The 16,244-nt window shown below is 44.2% G+C and overlaps 1 protein-coding gene across 12 annotated transcripts in view; it reads right to left on the reverse strand.

The window, feature by feature from the left end:
• The window catches only part of LOC115219822 (peripheral plasma membrane protein CASK), a 998,477-nt gene that overhangs the window by 761,390 nt on the left and 220,843 nt on the right, over positions 1 to 16,244 (reverse strand). For 3 of the 12 annotated variants that reach the window (XM_036509447.1, XM_036509445.1, XM_036509443.1), the window contains exon 1: positions 24 to 316. The exons of 1 other annotated variant lie outside the window; for it this stretch is intronic. In XM_036509447.1, the coding sequence (XP_036365340.1) occupies positions 24 to 112 (89 nt within the window). In that variant the 5' untranslated portion in view covers positions 113 to 316. Of the gene's footprint in view, positions 1 to 19; positions 321 to 16,244 lie in introns of those variants that run through there. 8 more of the 12 variants (XM_036509452.1, XM_036509451.1, XM_036509450.1 and 5 more) reach the window with 7 other exon arrangements.

Genomic DNA, 16,244 nt, shown 5'->3' on the forward strand with positions numbered 1-16,244 from the left:
AAGCTACCTGTTTACCTACCTACCCTATACAATAATCCATATGGCGTACGCAAGCGCATGCGGGTATCCTCCACAAATCTCCAAGGTACGTATCCATAGTAGCCGTCAACATGTTTTGTCCTACCAGAACCAAAACAACAACAATAAACAAAAAGTCTCTCTTCTAAAATATCCAGAAGCAAAACAAAACAACAAAAAAAAAGAGTTGTTTTTGTTTGTTTGTTCGGCAGGTCCTGTTTGCTTTCGACATAGACGGACTCTGAATAAAACACCGACAGTTGTGGAACGTTGCTCCTCGCCGGTGTCGGTGGAAGCGGTGCAGGGAAAGACAGCAGCGTTACTAAGCAAAACAATGAATTGGTGATGCCAAAAGTAAGGTGGGAGGGTGAGGCGGGGTGGGAAGAGAGGAAACCAAAAAAAAATTGCAGTTGGGGAGTTTGAAAAAAGCTCACGCTGTCAATAAGAGCAGCTTGTACAGAGAGAGTAGCAGGCAACAACAACAACAGCAACAACAACAAGCAGTAACACAACCACCGCCACCACCACTTTCTCAGATCCACCATCCAAAGCAGCAGTGATGGCTGATAAGCTTGTTGTTGGGTGGGTGGGAGGGGAGGAGATGAGAGATAGAGGCACATGTGAGTGGCGGTGGCGGTGGTGGTGGGGTATTGACACGTGAGGGACGGGGATGGAGAGTAAGTTAGAGAAGGAGAGAGGTGAAAGATATATGTATAGACATGTATATATACATGTGTATGTATATATACAGGAAGTGAGAGATAAAGATTGATAGGTAGATATATAGATCGATATATGAACAGATCGATAGACATATATATCATCAACATCATCATCATTTAACGTCTATGTTCCATGCAGGCATGGATATACAAATATTTATGTGTGTGTGTAAATATATATATATATATATATATATATATATATATAGCAAGAGAGGGAGAGAGAAATGGAGATAGAGAACTAAATAAGGTTTTGTATGTGCATATATTAAAATATATATCCATATATATATATTTGTGTATATATATATATATTTGTGTATATATATATATATATATATATTGTTTTCCCTTTCCTGCCCTCAACTTTCCTTTCTAGCAATTACTGACAAATGGAACTCCTATATACACACAGATATATAAACAGATAAATATAGGAGTTAGATAAACACAGACTGACATGCGATGAGCAGGAGGAACCCAACTGCTCTTTAAGCACTGAACTAATACAGCTTTTGGTAAAATCTGTCCCTTCTGGATTTTCTTTTTGTTTATCGCTTTCCTGAGAGATATGTATGTGTGTGTGTATATATATATATATATTGGAGTGGCTGTGTGGTAAGTAGCTAGCTTACGAACTACATGGTTCCAGGTTCAGTCCCACTGCGTGGCACCTAGGGCGAGTGTCTTCTGCTATAGCCTCAGTCCAACCAAAGCCTTGTGAGTGGATTTGGTAGACGGAAACTGAAAGAAGCCCGTCGTATATATATATGTGTATATATATATATATATATATATATATAATATATATATATATATATATATATATATATACATACATATATATATGCACGTGTGTATATGTTTGTGTCTGTGTTTACCCACCCCCAACATCACTTGACAACCGATGCTGGTGTGTTTACATCCCTGTAACTTAGTGGTTCGGCAAAATAGACCGATAGAATAAGTACTAGGCTTATAAAGAATAAGTCCTGGGGTCGATTTGCTTGACTAAAGGCAGTGCTCTAGCATGGCCACAGTCACATGACTGAAACTAAAAGAGTAAAGAGTAAGTGTATACATACATCATCATCATTTAAGGATTGTTTTCCATGCTGGCATGGGTTGGACGGTTTGACTGGGGCTGGCAAGTTGGAAGGCAGCACCAGACTCCAGTCTGATTTGGCATGCTTTTCTACAGCTGGATGCCCTTCCTAATGCCAGCCACTCCGAGAGTGTAGAGGGTGTTTTTATGTGCCACTGGCACAGGTGCCATTTGCATGACACTGATATCTGCCATGACTGTGATTTTGCTTGGCTTGATGGGCCATATGTATGTGTGTATGTATCTACACATACATCTACACACACATATATAGACAAATTTATATGTATACATACAAGTAAATGCAATGTGTGTGTCTGTACCCCTTTCTAGACATCATAAGATGGTTAAAAATGAGCATCATTGTGATACAAATGAGGTTGTTTGTGTCCATTCTTCCATGAAAACATGCCAACCATGGAAGAATATCAACCTTCCTTGGAAACAGGCGAAAGTTGGTGCTAGGAAGGGCATCCAGTCATAGAAAAATCTGCGTTCAAGCATGTAAACCAAAGTGAATGTTAGATAAGCTTGTTGTTGGATGGGTGGGAGTGAGGGAGGAGATGAGAGATAGAGGCAAATGCGAATGGAGGTGTGGGGGGGACTGACGTGGGGGACAAGGATAGGGAGAAAGTTGGATAAGGGGAGGGTCTTTGATGAAGCTACAAGGTGTTACTCAGTAACACAAATATGAGTGCACTGCATCCTGCAGTAGAAACAGCTGTAAGCTAATGAAGTTCATAAGATAATTGCTTATTCCTTAGTCATCGCCTTTTCTTACACATACATAAATATAATATATGTATATATATATATATATATATATATATATATGTATATATATATACTGTCTATAGTCGTAAGACACCCGCTGTTTTTGTCCTGTTATTACTATTATTGCTTTTTGTATTTATATTTGTGTGGCATCGTCCGTTTTTCTGTCCCTGTTTCGTATACATTCGATCCTTTTTCCAAGATATCTAATGCTCGTAGCTTAGTTTTTCCTTGGGGCTGGCTGGATCGGAGCGATCTCAAGATTAATCAGCCGAAATTGCGAGGATGATCCGGTTCTGACTGAAGATTGAAGGCTTCGAACGTCCCGTCCGTGTTTTTTGTATTGTCTTCTAAATGTTTTGCGTTCTTGTCCCAGTTTGTATTTTTTTACATATACATATATATATATGTATACATATAAGATATATATATATAAATACATACACACATATACATACACACACACATATATAGACAATTTATATGTATACATACAAGTAAATGCAATGTGTGTGTCTGTACCCCTTTCTAGACATCATAAGATGGTTAAAAATGAGCATCATTGTGATACAAATGAGGTTGTTTGTGTCCATTCTTCCATGAAAACATGCCAACCATGGAAGAATATCAACCTTCCTTGGAAACAGGCGAAAGTTGGTGCTAGGAAGGGCATCCAGTCATAGAAAAATCTGCGTTCAAGCATGTAAACCAAAGTGAATGTTAGATAAGCTTGTTGTTGGATGGGTGGGAGTGAGGGAGGAGATGAGAGATAGAGGCAAATGCGAATGGAGGTGTGGGGGGGACTGACGTGGGGGACAAGGATAGGGAGAAAGTTGGATAAGGGGAGGGTCTTTGATGAAGCTACAAGGTGTTACTCAGTAACACAAATATGAGTGCACTGCATCCTGCAGCAGAAACAGCTGTAAGCTAATGAAGTTCATAAGATAATTGCTTATTCCTTAGTCATCGCCTTTTCTTACACATACATAAATATAATATATGTATATATATATATATATATATATATATATGTATATATATATACTGTCTATAGTCGTAAGACACCCGCTGTTTTTGTCCTGTTATTACTATTATTGCTTTTTGTATTTATATTTGTGTGGCATCGTCCGTTTTTCTGTCCCTGTTTCGTATACATTCGATCCTTTTTCCAAGATATCTAATGCTCGTAGCTTAGTTTTTCCTTGGGGCTGGCTGGATCGGAGCGATCTCAAGATTAATCAGCCGAAATTGCGAGGATGATCCGGTTCTTGACTGAAGATTGAAGGCTTCGAACGTCCCGTCCGTGTTTTTTGTATTGTCTTCTAAATGTTTTGCGTTCTTGTCCCAGTTTGTATTTTTTTACATATACATATATATATATGTATACATATAAGATATATATATATATAAATACATACACACATATACATACACACACACATATATAGGAGCAGGCATGGCTGTGTGGTAAGAAGCTTGCTTCTCAGCCATATGGTTCCAGGTTCAGTCCCACTGTGTGACACCTTGGGCAACTATCTTCTACTATAGCCTCAAGCTAACCAAAGCCCTGTGAGTGGATTTGGGGGATGGAAACTGAGAGAAGCCCATCATATAAATATATGTATATATTTATGTATATGTGTTTGCTTCCTTGCCAACACTTGACAACCGATGCTGGTGTGTCTATGTTCCCACAACTTAGCAGTTTAGCAAAAGAGACCAATAGAGTCTAGGCTTACAAAGAATAAGTTTTGGGGTAAATTTCTTTGACAAAAAATCCATTTGTGATGCTCCACCATGGCTGCAGTCAAATGACTAAAATGTGTAAAAGAATATATCTATATATATATATATATATATATATATATATATATATATATATATACAAATACCTATCTATTTATATGTGGGTGGGTGTGTGTGTATGTACATATATGTATCATCATTTAATGTCTGTTGTCCATGATGGCATGGGTTGGACGGCACATAAAAAGCACCCACTACACTCATGGAGTGGTTGGCATTAGGAAGGGCATCCAGCCGTAGAAACTCTGCCAGTTGAACCGTCCAACCCATGCTAGCATGGAAAGAGGACGCTAAATGATGATGATGATGATGATGATGATGATGATGATGCACACACACATATATATATATATATACACGCACACACACATATATATATATACATATACACGCACACACAAATAGTTGGAATTTACAAAACAACAAAATATAAGATGAAGATGGGTGTGTAAACAACAAACAGAGGTGTTAGTTTTACGCTCGTTAAGGTGAGAAAGTCTTTTATGCTTCAACCCTAAGCTCTTCCACAGAAAGGAACACAGAAATAAGCAGAGCGGTACACACATATATATATACACACACATACATATATATATATACACACACACACATCTATACACACACACACACACACATTTATATATACGGTTGGCTGAAGGTTGTAGCATAAGTCACATGACCAAGGTGCCACATGGGAGGACTGAAACCGAAACTGTGTGGTTGAGAAGCAGGCATTTTAATGACACACCTATGCCTGCATCGCACACACACACACACACACACGATTATACATAAGAGACATATATGCATATCATATTATATACACAGACACAAACGCAAGCAGATTACAGACAGATAGAGATGTGTGTGTGTGTGTGTGTGTGTAGGAGGGGTGGGCAGACAGTCTAAACTCACAAGCTGTCAGATTACTGAGTTTATTTGTTTATTTATTTCCTTATTTGGCAAATGGCCAGAAGCTCTTCTATCCAAGAAGAGTTGTGAAAGACTTGATCAAGCTTTCCTTCTCAACATTTTACAGGTTGCATTGTTTTTAAGCCAGAAAATGAGATTAGGGGATAAAGCACTCAACTCCTTCCTAGGGTCATACACACACACACACACACACACACACACACACATGGTACATAAAGATATAGACTCTATATGTGTGTGTGTATATATATATATATATATATATATATATATATATATATATATATACATGCAATGTATCTGTGTGTGTGTGTGTTCACGTACACACCAATATACTTATCCAGCTGAAGTACGTAAAAGCACCCACACACCTTTCCCTCCATCTTAATACACACTCATTCACATACGAGGTATGAATAGTCACATGACACACATACATAAACATGTATGTGTATATATGCATGTATGTATAAACAAACATGCCGCAAATCCATTCCCATGTCTGCTTAAATGCACACGTGTGTATACACTCTCACACATGTATGCATACGCACACACACACACACACACACGATTATACATAAGAGACATATATGCATATCATATTATATACACAGACACAAACGCAAGCAGATTACAGACAGATAGAGATGTGTGTGTGTGTGTGTGTGTAGGAGGGGTGGGCAGACAGTCTAAACTCACAAGCTGTCAGATTACTGAGTTTATTTGTTTATTTATTTCCTTATTTGGCAAATGGCCAGAAGCTCTTCTATCCAAGAAGAGTTGTGAAAGACTTGATCAAGCTTTCCTTCTCAACATTTTACAGGTTGCATTGTTTTTAAGCCAGAAAATGAGATTAGGGGATAAAGCACTCAACTCCTTCCTAGGGTCATACACACACACACACACACACACACACACACATGGTACATAAAGATATAGACTCTATATGTGTGTGTGTATATATATATATACATGCAATGTATCTGTGTGTGTGTGTGTTCACGTACACACCAATATACTTATCCAGCTGAAGTACGTAAAAGCACCCACACACCTTTCCCTCCATCTTAATACACACTCATTCACATACATACGAGGTATGAATAGTCACATGACACACATACATAAACATGTATGTGTATATATGCATGTATGTATAAACAAACATGCCGCAAATCCATTCCCATGTCTGCTTAAATGCACACGTGTGTATACACTCTCACACATGTATGCATACTCACACACACACACACCACACACACACACACCAATTAATCTTGACAAATTCATTGAAATACTCTCTAACTGTATTGTTCTAAATACAATTATACACCCAAATTATTCTACACCCAAATTATTCTACACCCACAATACATAATGATTATATATCAAGAATACTAACATATCCTGCTAACACTAACTGGTATGTGTATATATGAGTACAGGGGTATGTATATGCGCATCGTGTGTGTATACATGTACATAAAAATGTGTGTTTATATGTGTGTGTATATGAATATGTATGCCTACACATGTGTGTATGTATACAAGACATACATACACACGTTTGGTAGGAGAAGGTCTGTGTTGATGGTCACTGATTAAAGCAGTCTGTCTGAGTGGACAGAGCATTGTGGACAGTATAGACAGGGTCTAATCTTGCCAGGTGTCCACTGCTGTCCACTATCAACAGAGTGATTAGATTAAGGGATTGTGGATTATCCAGAGTAATCACCAATGACTTGGCTATACTTACCTGTCTGGTAGTTGGGTAAGGTAGATGAGGCAAGAATAATATTTATACACACAGGTACACACATACATGCACACACACACACACATGCGCACATAGACACACACACACACACACACACACTCACTAACACGCATACACACACACCATATATCAGTTGAAACAATAAGCAACATTATAAGTAATTACCTTCATTATTAGTTACCTTTTATTTATTTATTTATATTGTCTTAAAATTGTAAAGAGATTAGATAATATAGTACTAAACACAATGTAGACATGAGGGTCATGGCTAGAACACATGATCAATTTCATTAACAACATCAAATGACTAATTACTTGAAATCATCACCAATGTTCCCTCATTTCCTCAACCGTTCCTGTTTACCATATTTGCTTCCATCTGGAAAGACTTTCTGGTGCTTCTTCAAAAAGAACAAAAACACAAACACAACTTGTCGGTGTAAAACAAAGTCTCTGTCATCACTAATTACCAGTTAATTAGCTCCTAATCCCTACACGTGTTACATTATTTATCCAACAGCTTTTACAGATGTTAGGAAACTCTCATCAATATTCAGATAAAAACTGTGCCAAGAAAATTTAGCTGAAAAACATTTCGTCATTGAAGGTTTAAAGGGTGGGGACACACAGACATTCTGGTTTCAGAGGTTAAGAGGTCAAGGCACAACTAAAAACAAAAAAATAAAAAAGGAATGTCATTAATTTGACATAATTATTGAACAGTTGAACTGAAAATATTTAAATTTTAAACAAATATTTGTGTGTGTGTGTGTGTGTGTGTGTGTGTATGTGTGTGTGAGTGTGTAGATGTCAAAATAAAACAAAACACAATGTGTTAATAAATATATATATATATATATATATATATATATATAAACAGGGTAAAATTATAAAAATATATACTTTAATTCTCAGTTAATTCAATCATTTAATCTTTATCATGGTTAGATAATCCTTCTGGAATGAAACTAGTCAGTTAGTAAAATGCTCCTGTAAAGGTGATCAGCTTTAATTTCCAGCAGATAACCTCATTAAATATTGCACTAATTATTATTATTGTTATGAGGTAAATAACTTATATACATTGGTTGCTTAGTTATAAAACAGGTTGAATGGGTTCAGATTAATGGGGGAAATGTTTCAGGTCATTTTAAGCAGGTGGGGTGATCTTCAGATAAAACATATCTCATGTAAAGAGTTGAAAAAATGGTTCAGAGTTGAAGAGAGAACTGAAACAAAGATATAGGCAACAAACTGGAAAATCACAAAATCTTCATCAATGGTCATAAGAGTTTGATGGGAAACCACAGAAATTCAGATTTTGAGGCTTATTTTATGTTATTTTTATTAGATGGAAGCAACTAAATTCCTCATTGGATTAAGATGATATAACCACAATTGGTTCCAGTCAACAACTCACAACAGAAGATACAAAATGTCAAACATGAGTGTTTGGGAGCATTTCAACATTTGATAAGAGGCATAGCAGAGGCCTAGCAGAGGCCTTGCAAAGGTTTTGTTGATCAGTAGTAGCCTTGCAAAGGCACGACAGCCTAGCAGAGGCCTTGCAAAGGTGTATTGGTCAGTAGAAGCCTTGCTAAGGCACGACAGCCTAGCAGAGGCCTTGCAAAGGTGCATTGGTCAGTAGTAGCCTTGCTAAGGCACGACAGCATAGCAGAGGCCTTGCAAAGGTGTATTGGTCAGTAGTAGCCTTGCTAAGGCACGACAGCCTAGCAGAGGCCTTGCAAAGGTGTATTGGTCAGTAGAAGCCTTGCTAAGGCACGACAGCCTAGCAGAGGCCTTGCAAAGGTGCATTGGTCAGTAGTAGCCTTGCTAAGGCACGACAGCATAGCAGAGGCCTTGCAAAGGTGTATTGGTCAGTAGTAGCCTTGCTAAGGCACGACAGCCTAGCAGAGGCCTTGCAAAGGTGTATTGGTCAGTAGTAGCCTTGCTAAGGCACGACAGCCTAGCAGAAGCCTTGCAAAGGTGCATTGGTCAGTAGTAGCCTTGGTAAGGCACGACAGCCTAGCAGAGGCCTTGCAAAGGGCATTGGTGCATGGTCAGTAGTAGCCTTGCTAAGGCACGACAGCCTAGCAGAGGCCTTGCAAAGGTGCATTGGTCAGTAGTAGCCTTGCTAAGGCACGACAGCCTAGCAGAGGCCTTGCAAAGGTGCATTGGTCAGTAGTAGCCTTGCTAAGGCACGAAAGCCTAGCAGAGGCCTTGCAAAGGTGCATTGGTCAGTAGTAGCCTTGGTAAGGCACGACAGCCTAGCAGAGGCCTTGCTAAGGTGTATTGGTCAGTAGTAGCCTTGGTAAGGCACGACAGCCTAGCAGAGGCCTTGCAAAGGTGCATTGGTCAGTAGTAGCCTTGCTAAGGCACGACAGCCTAGCAGAGGCCTTGCAAAGGTGTATTGGTCAGTAGTAGCCTTGCTAAGGCACGACAGCCTAGCAGAGGCCTTGCAAAGGTGCATTGGTCAGTAGTAGCCTTGGTAAGGCACGACAGCCTAGCAGAGGCCTTGCAAAGGTGCATTGGTCAGTAGTAGCCTTGCTAAGGCACGACAGCCTAGCAGAGGCCTTGCAAAGGTGCATTGGTCAGTAGTAGCCTTGCTAAGGCATGACAGCCTAGCAGAGGACTTGCAAAGGTGCATTGGTCAGTAGTAGCCTTGCTAAGGCATGACAGCCTAGCAGAGGCCTTGAAAAGGTGTATTGGTCAGTAGTAGCCTTGCTAAGGCACGACAGCCTAGCAGATCCCTTGCAAAGGTGCATTGGTCAGTAGTAGCCTTGCTAAGGCACGACAGCCTAGCAGAGGCCTTGCTAAGGTGTATTGGTCAGTAGTAGCCTTGGTAAGGCACGACAGCCTAGCAGAGGCCTTGCAAAGGTGCATTGGTCAGTAGTAGCCTTGCTACGGCACGACTGCCTAGCAGAGGCCTTGCAAAGGTTTTGTTGGTCAGTAGTAGCCTTGCTAAGGCACGACTACCTAGCAGAGGCCTTGCATAGGTGTATTGGTCAGTAGTAGCCTTGCTAAGGCACGACTGCCTAGCAGAGGCCTTGCAAAGGTGCATTGGTCAGTAGTAGCCTTGGTAAGGCACGACAGCCTAGCAGAGGCCTTGTAAAGGTGTATTGGTCAGTAGTAGCCTTGGTAAGGCACGACAGCCTAGCAGAGGCCTTGCAAAGGTGCATTGGTCAGTAGTAGCCTTGGTAAGGCACGACAGCCTAGCAGAGGCCTTGCTAAGGTGTATTGGTCAGTAGTAGCCTTGCTAAGGCACGACAGCCTAGCAGAGGCCTTGCAAAGGTGCATTGGTCAGTAGTAGCCTTGCTAAGGCACGACAGCCTAGCAGAGGCCTTGCAAAGGTGCATTGGTCAGTAGTAGCCTTGCTAAGGCACGACTGCCTAGCAGAGGCCTTGCTAAGGGTGCGTTGGTCAGTAGTAGCCTTGGTAAGGCACGACAGCCTAGCAGAGGCCTTGCTAAGGTGTATTGGTCAGTAGTAGCCTTGCTAAGGCACGACAGCCTAGCAGAGGCCTTGCAAAGGTGCATTGGTCAGTAGTAGCCTTGGTAAGGCACGACAGCCTAGCAGAGGCCTTGCAAAGGTGCATTGGTCAGTAGTAGCCTTGGTAAGGCACGACAGCCTAGCAGAGGCCTTGCTAAGGGTTGGTCAGTCAGTAGTAGCCTTGCTAAGGCACGACAGCCTAGCAGAGGCCTTGCAAAGGTGCATTGGTCAGTAGTAGCCTTGCTAAGGCATGACAGCCTAGCAGAGGCCTTGCAAAGGTTTTGTTGGTCAGTAGTAGCCTTGCTAAGGCACGACAGCCTAGCAGAGGCCTTGTAAAGGTGTATTGGTCAGTAGTAGCCTTGCTATGGCACGACAGCCTAGCAGAGGCCTTGTAAAGGTGTATTGGTCAGTAGTAGCCTTGCTAAGGCACGACAGCCTAGCAGAGGCCTTGCAAAGGTGCATTGGTCAGTAGTAGCCTTGCTAAGGCATGACAGCCTAGCAGAGGCCTTGCAAAGGTTTTGTTGGTCAGTAGTAGCCTTGCTAAGGCACGACAGCCTAGCAGAGGCCTTGTAAAGGTGTATTGGTCAGTAGTAGCCTTGCTATGGCACGACAGCCTAGCAGAGGCCTTGTAAAGGTGTATTGGTCAGTAGTAGCCTTGCTAAGGCACGACAGCATAGCAGAGGCCTTGCAAAGGTGCATTGGTCAGTAGTAGCCTTGCTAAGGCACGACAGCCTAGCAGAGGCCTTGCATAGATGCATTGGTCAGTAGTAGTCTTGCTAAGGCATGACAGCCTAGCAGAGGCCTTGCAAAGGTGCATTGGTCAGTAGTAGCCTTGCTAAAGCACGACAGCCTAGCAGATTCCTTGCATAGATGCATTGGTCAGTAGTAGCCTTGCTAAAGCACGACAGCCTAGCAGATTCCTTGCATAGATGCATTGGTCAGTAGTAGCCTTGCTAAAGCACGACAGCCTAGCAGAGGCCTTGCAAAGGTGTATTGGTCAGTAGTAGCCTTGCTAAGGCATGACAGCCTAGCAGAGGCCTTGCAAAGGTGCATTGGTCAGTAGTAGCCTTGCTAAGGCACGACAGCCTAGCAGAGGCCTTGCAAAGGTGCATTGGTCAGTAGTAGCCTTGCTAAGGCACGACAGCCTAGCAGAGGACTTGCAAAGGTGCATTGGTCAGTAGTAGCCTTGCTAAGGCACGACAGCCTAGCAGAGGCCTTGCAAAGGTGCATTGGTCAGTAGTAGCCTTGGTAAGGCACGACAGCCTAGCAGAGGCCTTGAAAAGGTGTATTGGTCAGTAGTAGCCTTGCTAAGGCACGACAGCCTAGCAGAGGCCTTGCAAAGGTGCATTGGTCAGTAGTAGTAGCCTTGCTAAGGCACGACAGCCTAGCAGAGGACTTGCAAAGGTGCATTGGTCAGTAGTAGCCTTGCTAAGGCACGAAAGCCTAGCAGAGGCCTTGCAAAGGTGCATTGGTCAGTAGTAGCCTTGGTAAGGCACGACAGCCTAGCAGAGGCCTTGCAAAGGTGCATTGGTCAGTAGTAGCCTTGCTAAGGCACGACAGCCTAGCAGAGGACTTGCAAAGGTGCATTGGTCAGTAGTAGCCTTGCTAAGGCACGACAGCCTAGCAGAGGCCTTGCAAAGGTGCATTGGTCAGTAGTAGCCTTGCTAAGGCACGACAGCCTAGCAGAGGACTTGCAAAGGTGCATTGGTCAGTAGTAGCCTTGCTAAGGCACGACAGCCTAGCAGAGGACTTGCAAAGGTGCATTGGTCAGTAGTAGCCTTGCTAAGGCACGACAGCCTAGCAGAGGCCTTGCAAAGGTGCATTGGTCAGTAGTAGCCTTGCTAAGGCACGACAGCCTAGCAGAGGACTTGCAAAGGTGCATTGGTCAGTAGTAGCCTTGCTAAGGCACGACAGCCTAGCAGAGGACTTGCAAAGGTGCATTGGTCAGTAGTAGCCTTGCTAAGGCACGACAGCCTAGCAGAGGCCTTGCAAAGGTGCATTGGTCAGTAGTAGCCTTGCTAAGGCACGACAGCCTAGCAGAGGACTTGCAAAGGTGCATTGGTCAGTAGTAGCCTTGCTAAGGCACGACAGCCTAGCAGAGGACTTGCAAAGGTGCATTGGTCAGTAGTAGCCTTGCTAAGGCACGACAGCCTAGCAGAGGCCTTGCAAAGGTGCATTGGTCAGTAGTAGCCTTGCTAAGGCACGACAGCCTAGCAGAGGCCTTGCAAAGGTGTGCATTGGTCAGTAGTAGCCTTGCTAAGGCACGACAGCCTAGCAGAGGACTTGCAAAGGTGCATTGGTCAGTAGTAGCCTTGCTAAAGCACGACAGACTAGCAGAGGTCTTGCAAAGGTGCATTGGTCAGTAGTAGCCTTGCTAAGGCATGACAGCCTAATAGAGGCCTTGCAAAGGTGCATTGGTCAGTAGTAGCCTTGCTAAGGCACGACAGCCTAGCAGAGGCCTTGCAAAGGTGCATTGGTCAGTAGTAGCCTTGCTAAGGCATGACAGCCTAGCAGAGGCCTTGAAAAGGTGCATTGGTCAGTAGTAGCCTTGCTAAGGCACGACAGCCTAGCAGATGCCTTGCAAAGGTGCATTGGTCAGTAGTAGCCTTGGTAAGGCACGACAGCATAGCAGAGGCCTTGCAAAGGTGCATTGGTCAGTAGTAGCCTTGGTAAGGCACGACAGCCTAGCAGAGGCCTTGCAAAGGTGTATTGGTCAGTAGTAGCCTTGCTAAGGCACGACTGCCTAGCAGAGGCCTTGAAAAGGTGCATTGGTCAGTAGTAGCCTTGGTAAGGCACGACAGCATAGCAGAGGCCTTGCAAAGGTGTATTGGTCAGTAGTAGCCTTGCTAAGGCATGACAGCCTAGCAGAGGCCTTGAAAAGGTGCATTGGTCAGTAGTAGCCTTGGTAAGGCACGACAGCATAGCAGAGGCCTTGCAAAGGTGTATTGGTCAGTAGTAGCCTTGCTAAGGCACGACTGCCTAGCAGAGGCCTTGCAAAGGTGCATTGGTCAGTAGTAGCCTTGCTAAGGCACGAAAGCCTAGCAGAGGCCTTGCAAAGGTGCATTGGTCAGTAGTAGCCTTGCTAAGGCACGACAGCCTAGCAGAGGCCTTGCAAAGGTGCATTGGTCAGTAGTAGCCTTGCTAAGGCACGACAGCCTAGCAGAGGCCTTGCAAAGGTGCATTGGTCAGTAGTAGCCTTGCTAAGGCACGACAGCCTAGCAGAAGCCTTGCAAAGGTGTATTGGTCAGTAGTAGCCTTGCTAAGGCACGAAAGCCTAGCAGAGGCCTTGCAAAGGTGCATTGGTCAGTAGTAGCCTTGCTAAGGCACGACAGCCTAGCAGAAGCCTTGCAAAGGTGTATTGGTCAGTAGTAGCCTTGCTAAGGCACGAAAGCCTAGCAGAGGCCTTGCAAAGGTGCATTGGTCAGTAGTAGCCTTGCTAAGGCACGACAGCCTAGCAGAAGCCTTGCAAAGGTGTATTGGTCAGTAGTAGCCTTGCTAAGGCACGACTGCCTAATAGAGGCCTTGCAAAGGTGTATTGGTCAGTAGTAGCCTTGCTAAGGCATGACAGCCTAATAGAGGCCTTGCAAAGGTGCATTGGTCAGTAGTAGCCTTGCTAAGGCACGACAGCCTAGCAGAGGCCTTGCAAAGGTGCATTGGTCAGTAGTAGCCTTGCTAAGGCACGAAAGCCTAGCAGAGGCCTTGCAAAGGTGTATTGGTCAGTAGTAGCCTTGCTAAGGCACGACAGCATAGCAGAGGCCTTGCAAAGGTGCATTGGTCAGTAGTAGCCTTGGTAAGGCACGACAGCCTAGCAGAGGCCTTGCAAAGGTGCATTGGTCAGTAGTAGCCTTGCTAAGGCACGACTGCCTAGCAGAGGCCTTGCAAAGGTGCATTGGTCAGTAGTAGCCTTGCTAAGGCACGACAGCCTAGCAGAAGCCTTGCAAAGGTGTATTGGTCAGTAGTAGCCTTGCTAAGGCACGACAGCATAGCAGAGGCCTTGCAAAGGTGTATTGGTCAGTAGTAGCCTTGCTAAGGCATGACAGCCTAATAGAGGCCTTGCAAAGGTGCATTGGTCAGTAGTAGCCTTGCTAAGGCACGACAGCCTAGCAGAGGCCTTGTAAAGGTGTATTGGTCAGTAGTAGCCTTGGTAAGGCACGACAGCATAGCAGAGGCCTTGCAAAGGTGTATTGGTCAGTAGTAGCCTTGGTAAGGCACGACTGCCTAGCAGAGGCCTTGCAAAGGTGCATTGGTCAGTAGTAGCCTTGGTAAGGCACGACAGCCTAGCAGAAGCCTTGCAAAGGTGCATTGGTCAGTAGTAGCCTTGCTAAGGCACGACTGCCTAGCAGAGGCCTTGCAAAGGTGTATTGGTCAGTAGTAGCCTTGGTAAGGCACGACAGCATAGCAGAGGCCTTGTAAAGGTGTATTGGTCAGTAGTAGCCTTGGTAAGGCACGACAGCATAGCAGAGGCCTTGCAAAGGTGCATTGGTCAGTAGTAGCCTTGGTAAGGCACGACAGCATAGCAGAGGCCTTGCAAAGGTGTATTGGTCAGTAGTAGCCTTGCTAAGGCACGACAGCCTAGCAGAAGCCTTGCAAAGGTGCATTGGTCAGTAGTAGCCTTGCTAAGGCACGACAGCCTAGCAGAGGCCTTGCAAAGGTGCATTGGTCAGTAGTAGCCTTGGTAAGGCACGACAGCATAGCAGAGGCCTTGCAAAGGTGTATTGGTCAGTAGTAGCCTTGCTAAGGCACGACAGCCTAGCAGAAGCCTTGCAAAGGTGCATTGGTCAGTAGTAGCCTTGCTAAGGCACGACAGCCTAGCAGAGGCCTTGCAAAGGTGCATTGGTCAGTAGTAGCCTTGCTAAGGCACGACTGCCTAGCAGAGGCCTTGCAAAGGTGTATTGGTCAGTAGTAGCCTTGGTAAGGCACGACAGCATAGCAGAGGCCTTGTAAAGGTGTATTGGTCAGTAGTAGCCTTGGTAAGGCACGACAGCATAGCAGAGGCCTTGCAAAGGTGTATTGGTCAGTAGTAGCCTTGGTAAGGCACGACAGCCTAGCAGAGGCCTTGTAAAGGTGTATTGGTCAGTAGTAGCCTTGGTAAGGCACGACTGCCTAGCAGAGGCCTTGCAAAGGTGCATTGGTCAGTAGTAGCCTTGCTAAGGCACGACTGCCTAGCAGAGGCCTTGCAAAGGTGCATTGGTCAGTAGTAGCCTTGCTAAGGCACGACTGCCTAGCAGAGGCCTTGCAAAGGTGTATTGGTCAGTAGTAGCCTTGCTAAGGCACGACAGCCTAGCAGAAGCCTTGCAAAGGTGTATTGGTCAGTAGTAGCCTTGCTAAGGCATGACAGCCTAGCAGAAGCCTTGCAAAGGTGTATTGGTCAGTAGTAGCCTTGCTGAGGCACGACAGCCTAGCAGAGGCCTTGCAAAGGTGTATTGGTCAGTAGTAGCCTTGCTAAGGCACGACAGCCTAGCAGAGGACTTGCAAAGGTGTATTGGTCAGTAGTAGCCTTGCTAAGGCACGACAGCCTAGCAGAGGACTTGCAAAGGTGTATTGGTCAGTAGTAGCCTTGCTAAGGCATGACAGCCTAATAGAGGCCTTGCAAAGGTGCATTGGTCAGTAGTAGCCTTG

This window comes from Octopus sinensis, linkage group LG15, assembly GCF_006345805.1.
Source record: "Octopus sinensis linkage group LG15, ASM634580v1, whole genome shotgun sequence".
In the NCBI taxonomy this organism is placed as follows: domain Eukaryota; kingdom Metazoa; phylum Mollusca; class Cephalopoda; order Octopoda; family Octopodidae; genus Octopus; species Octopus sinensis.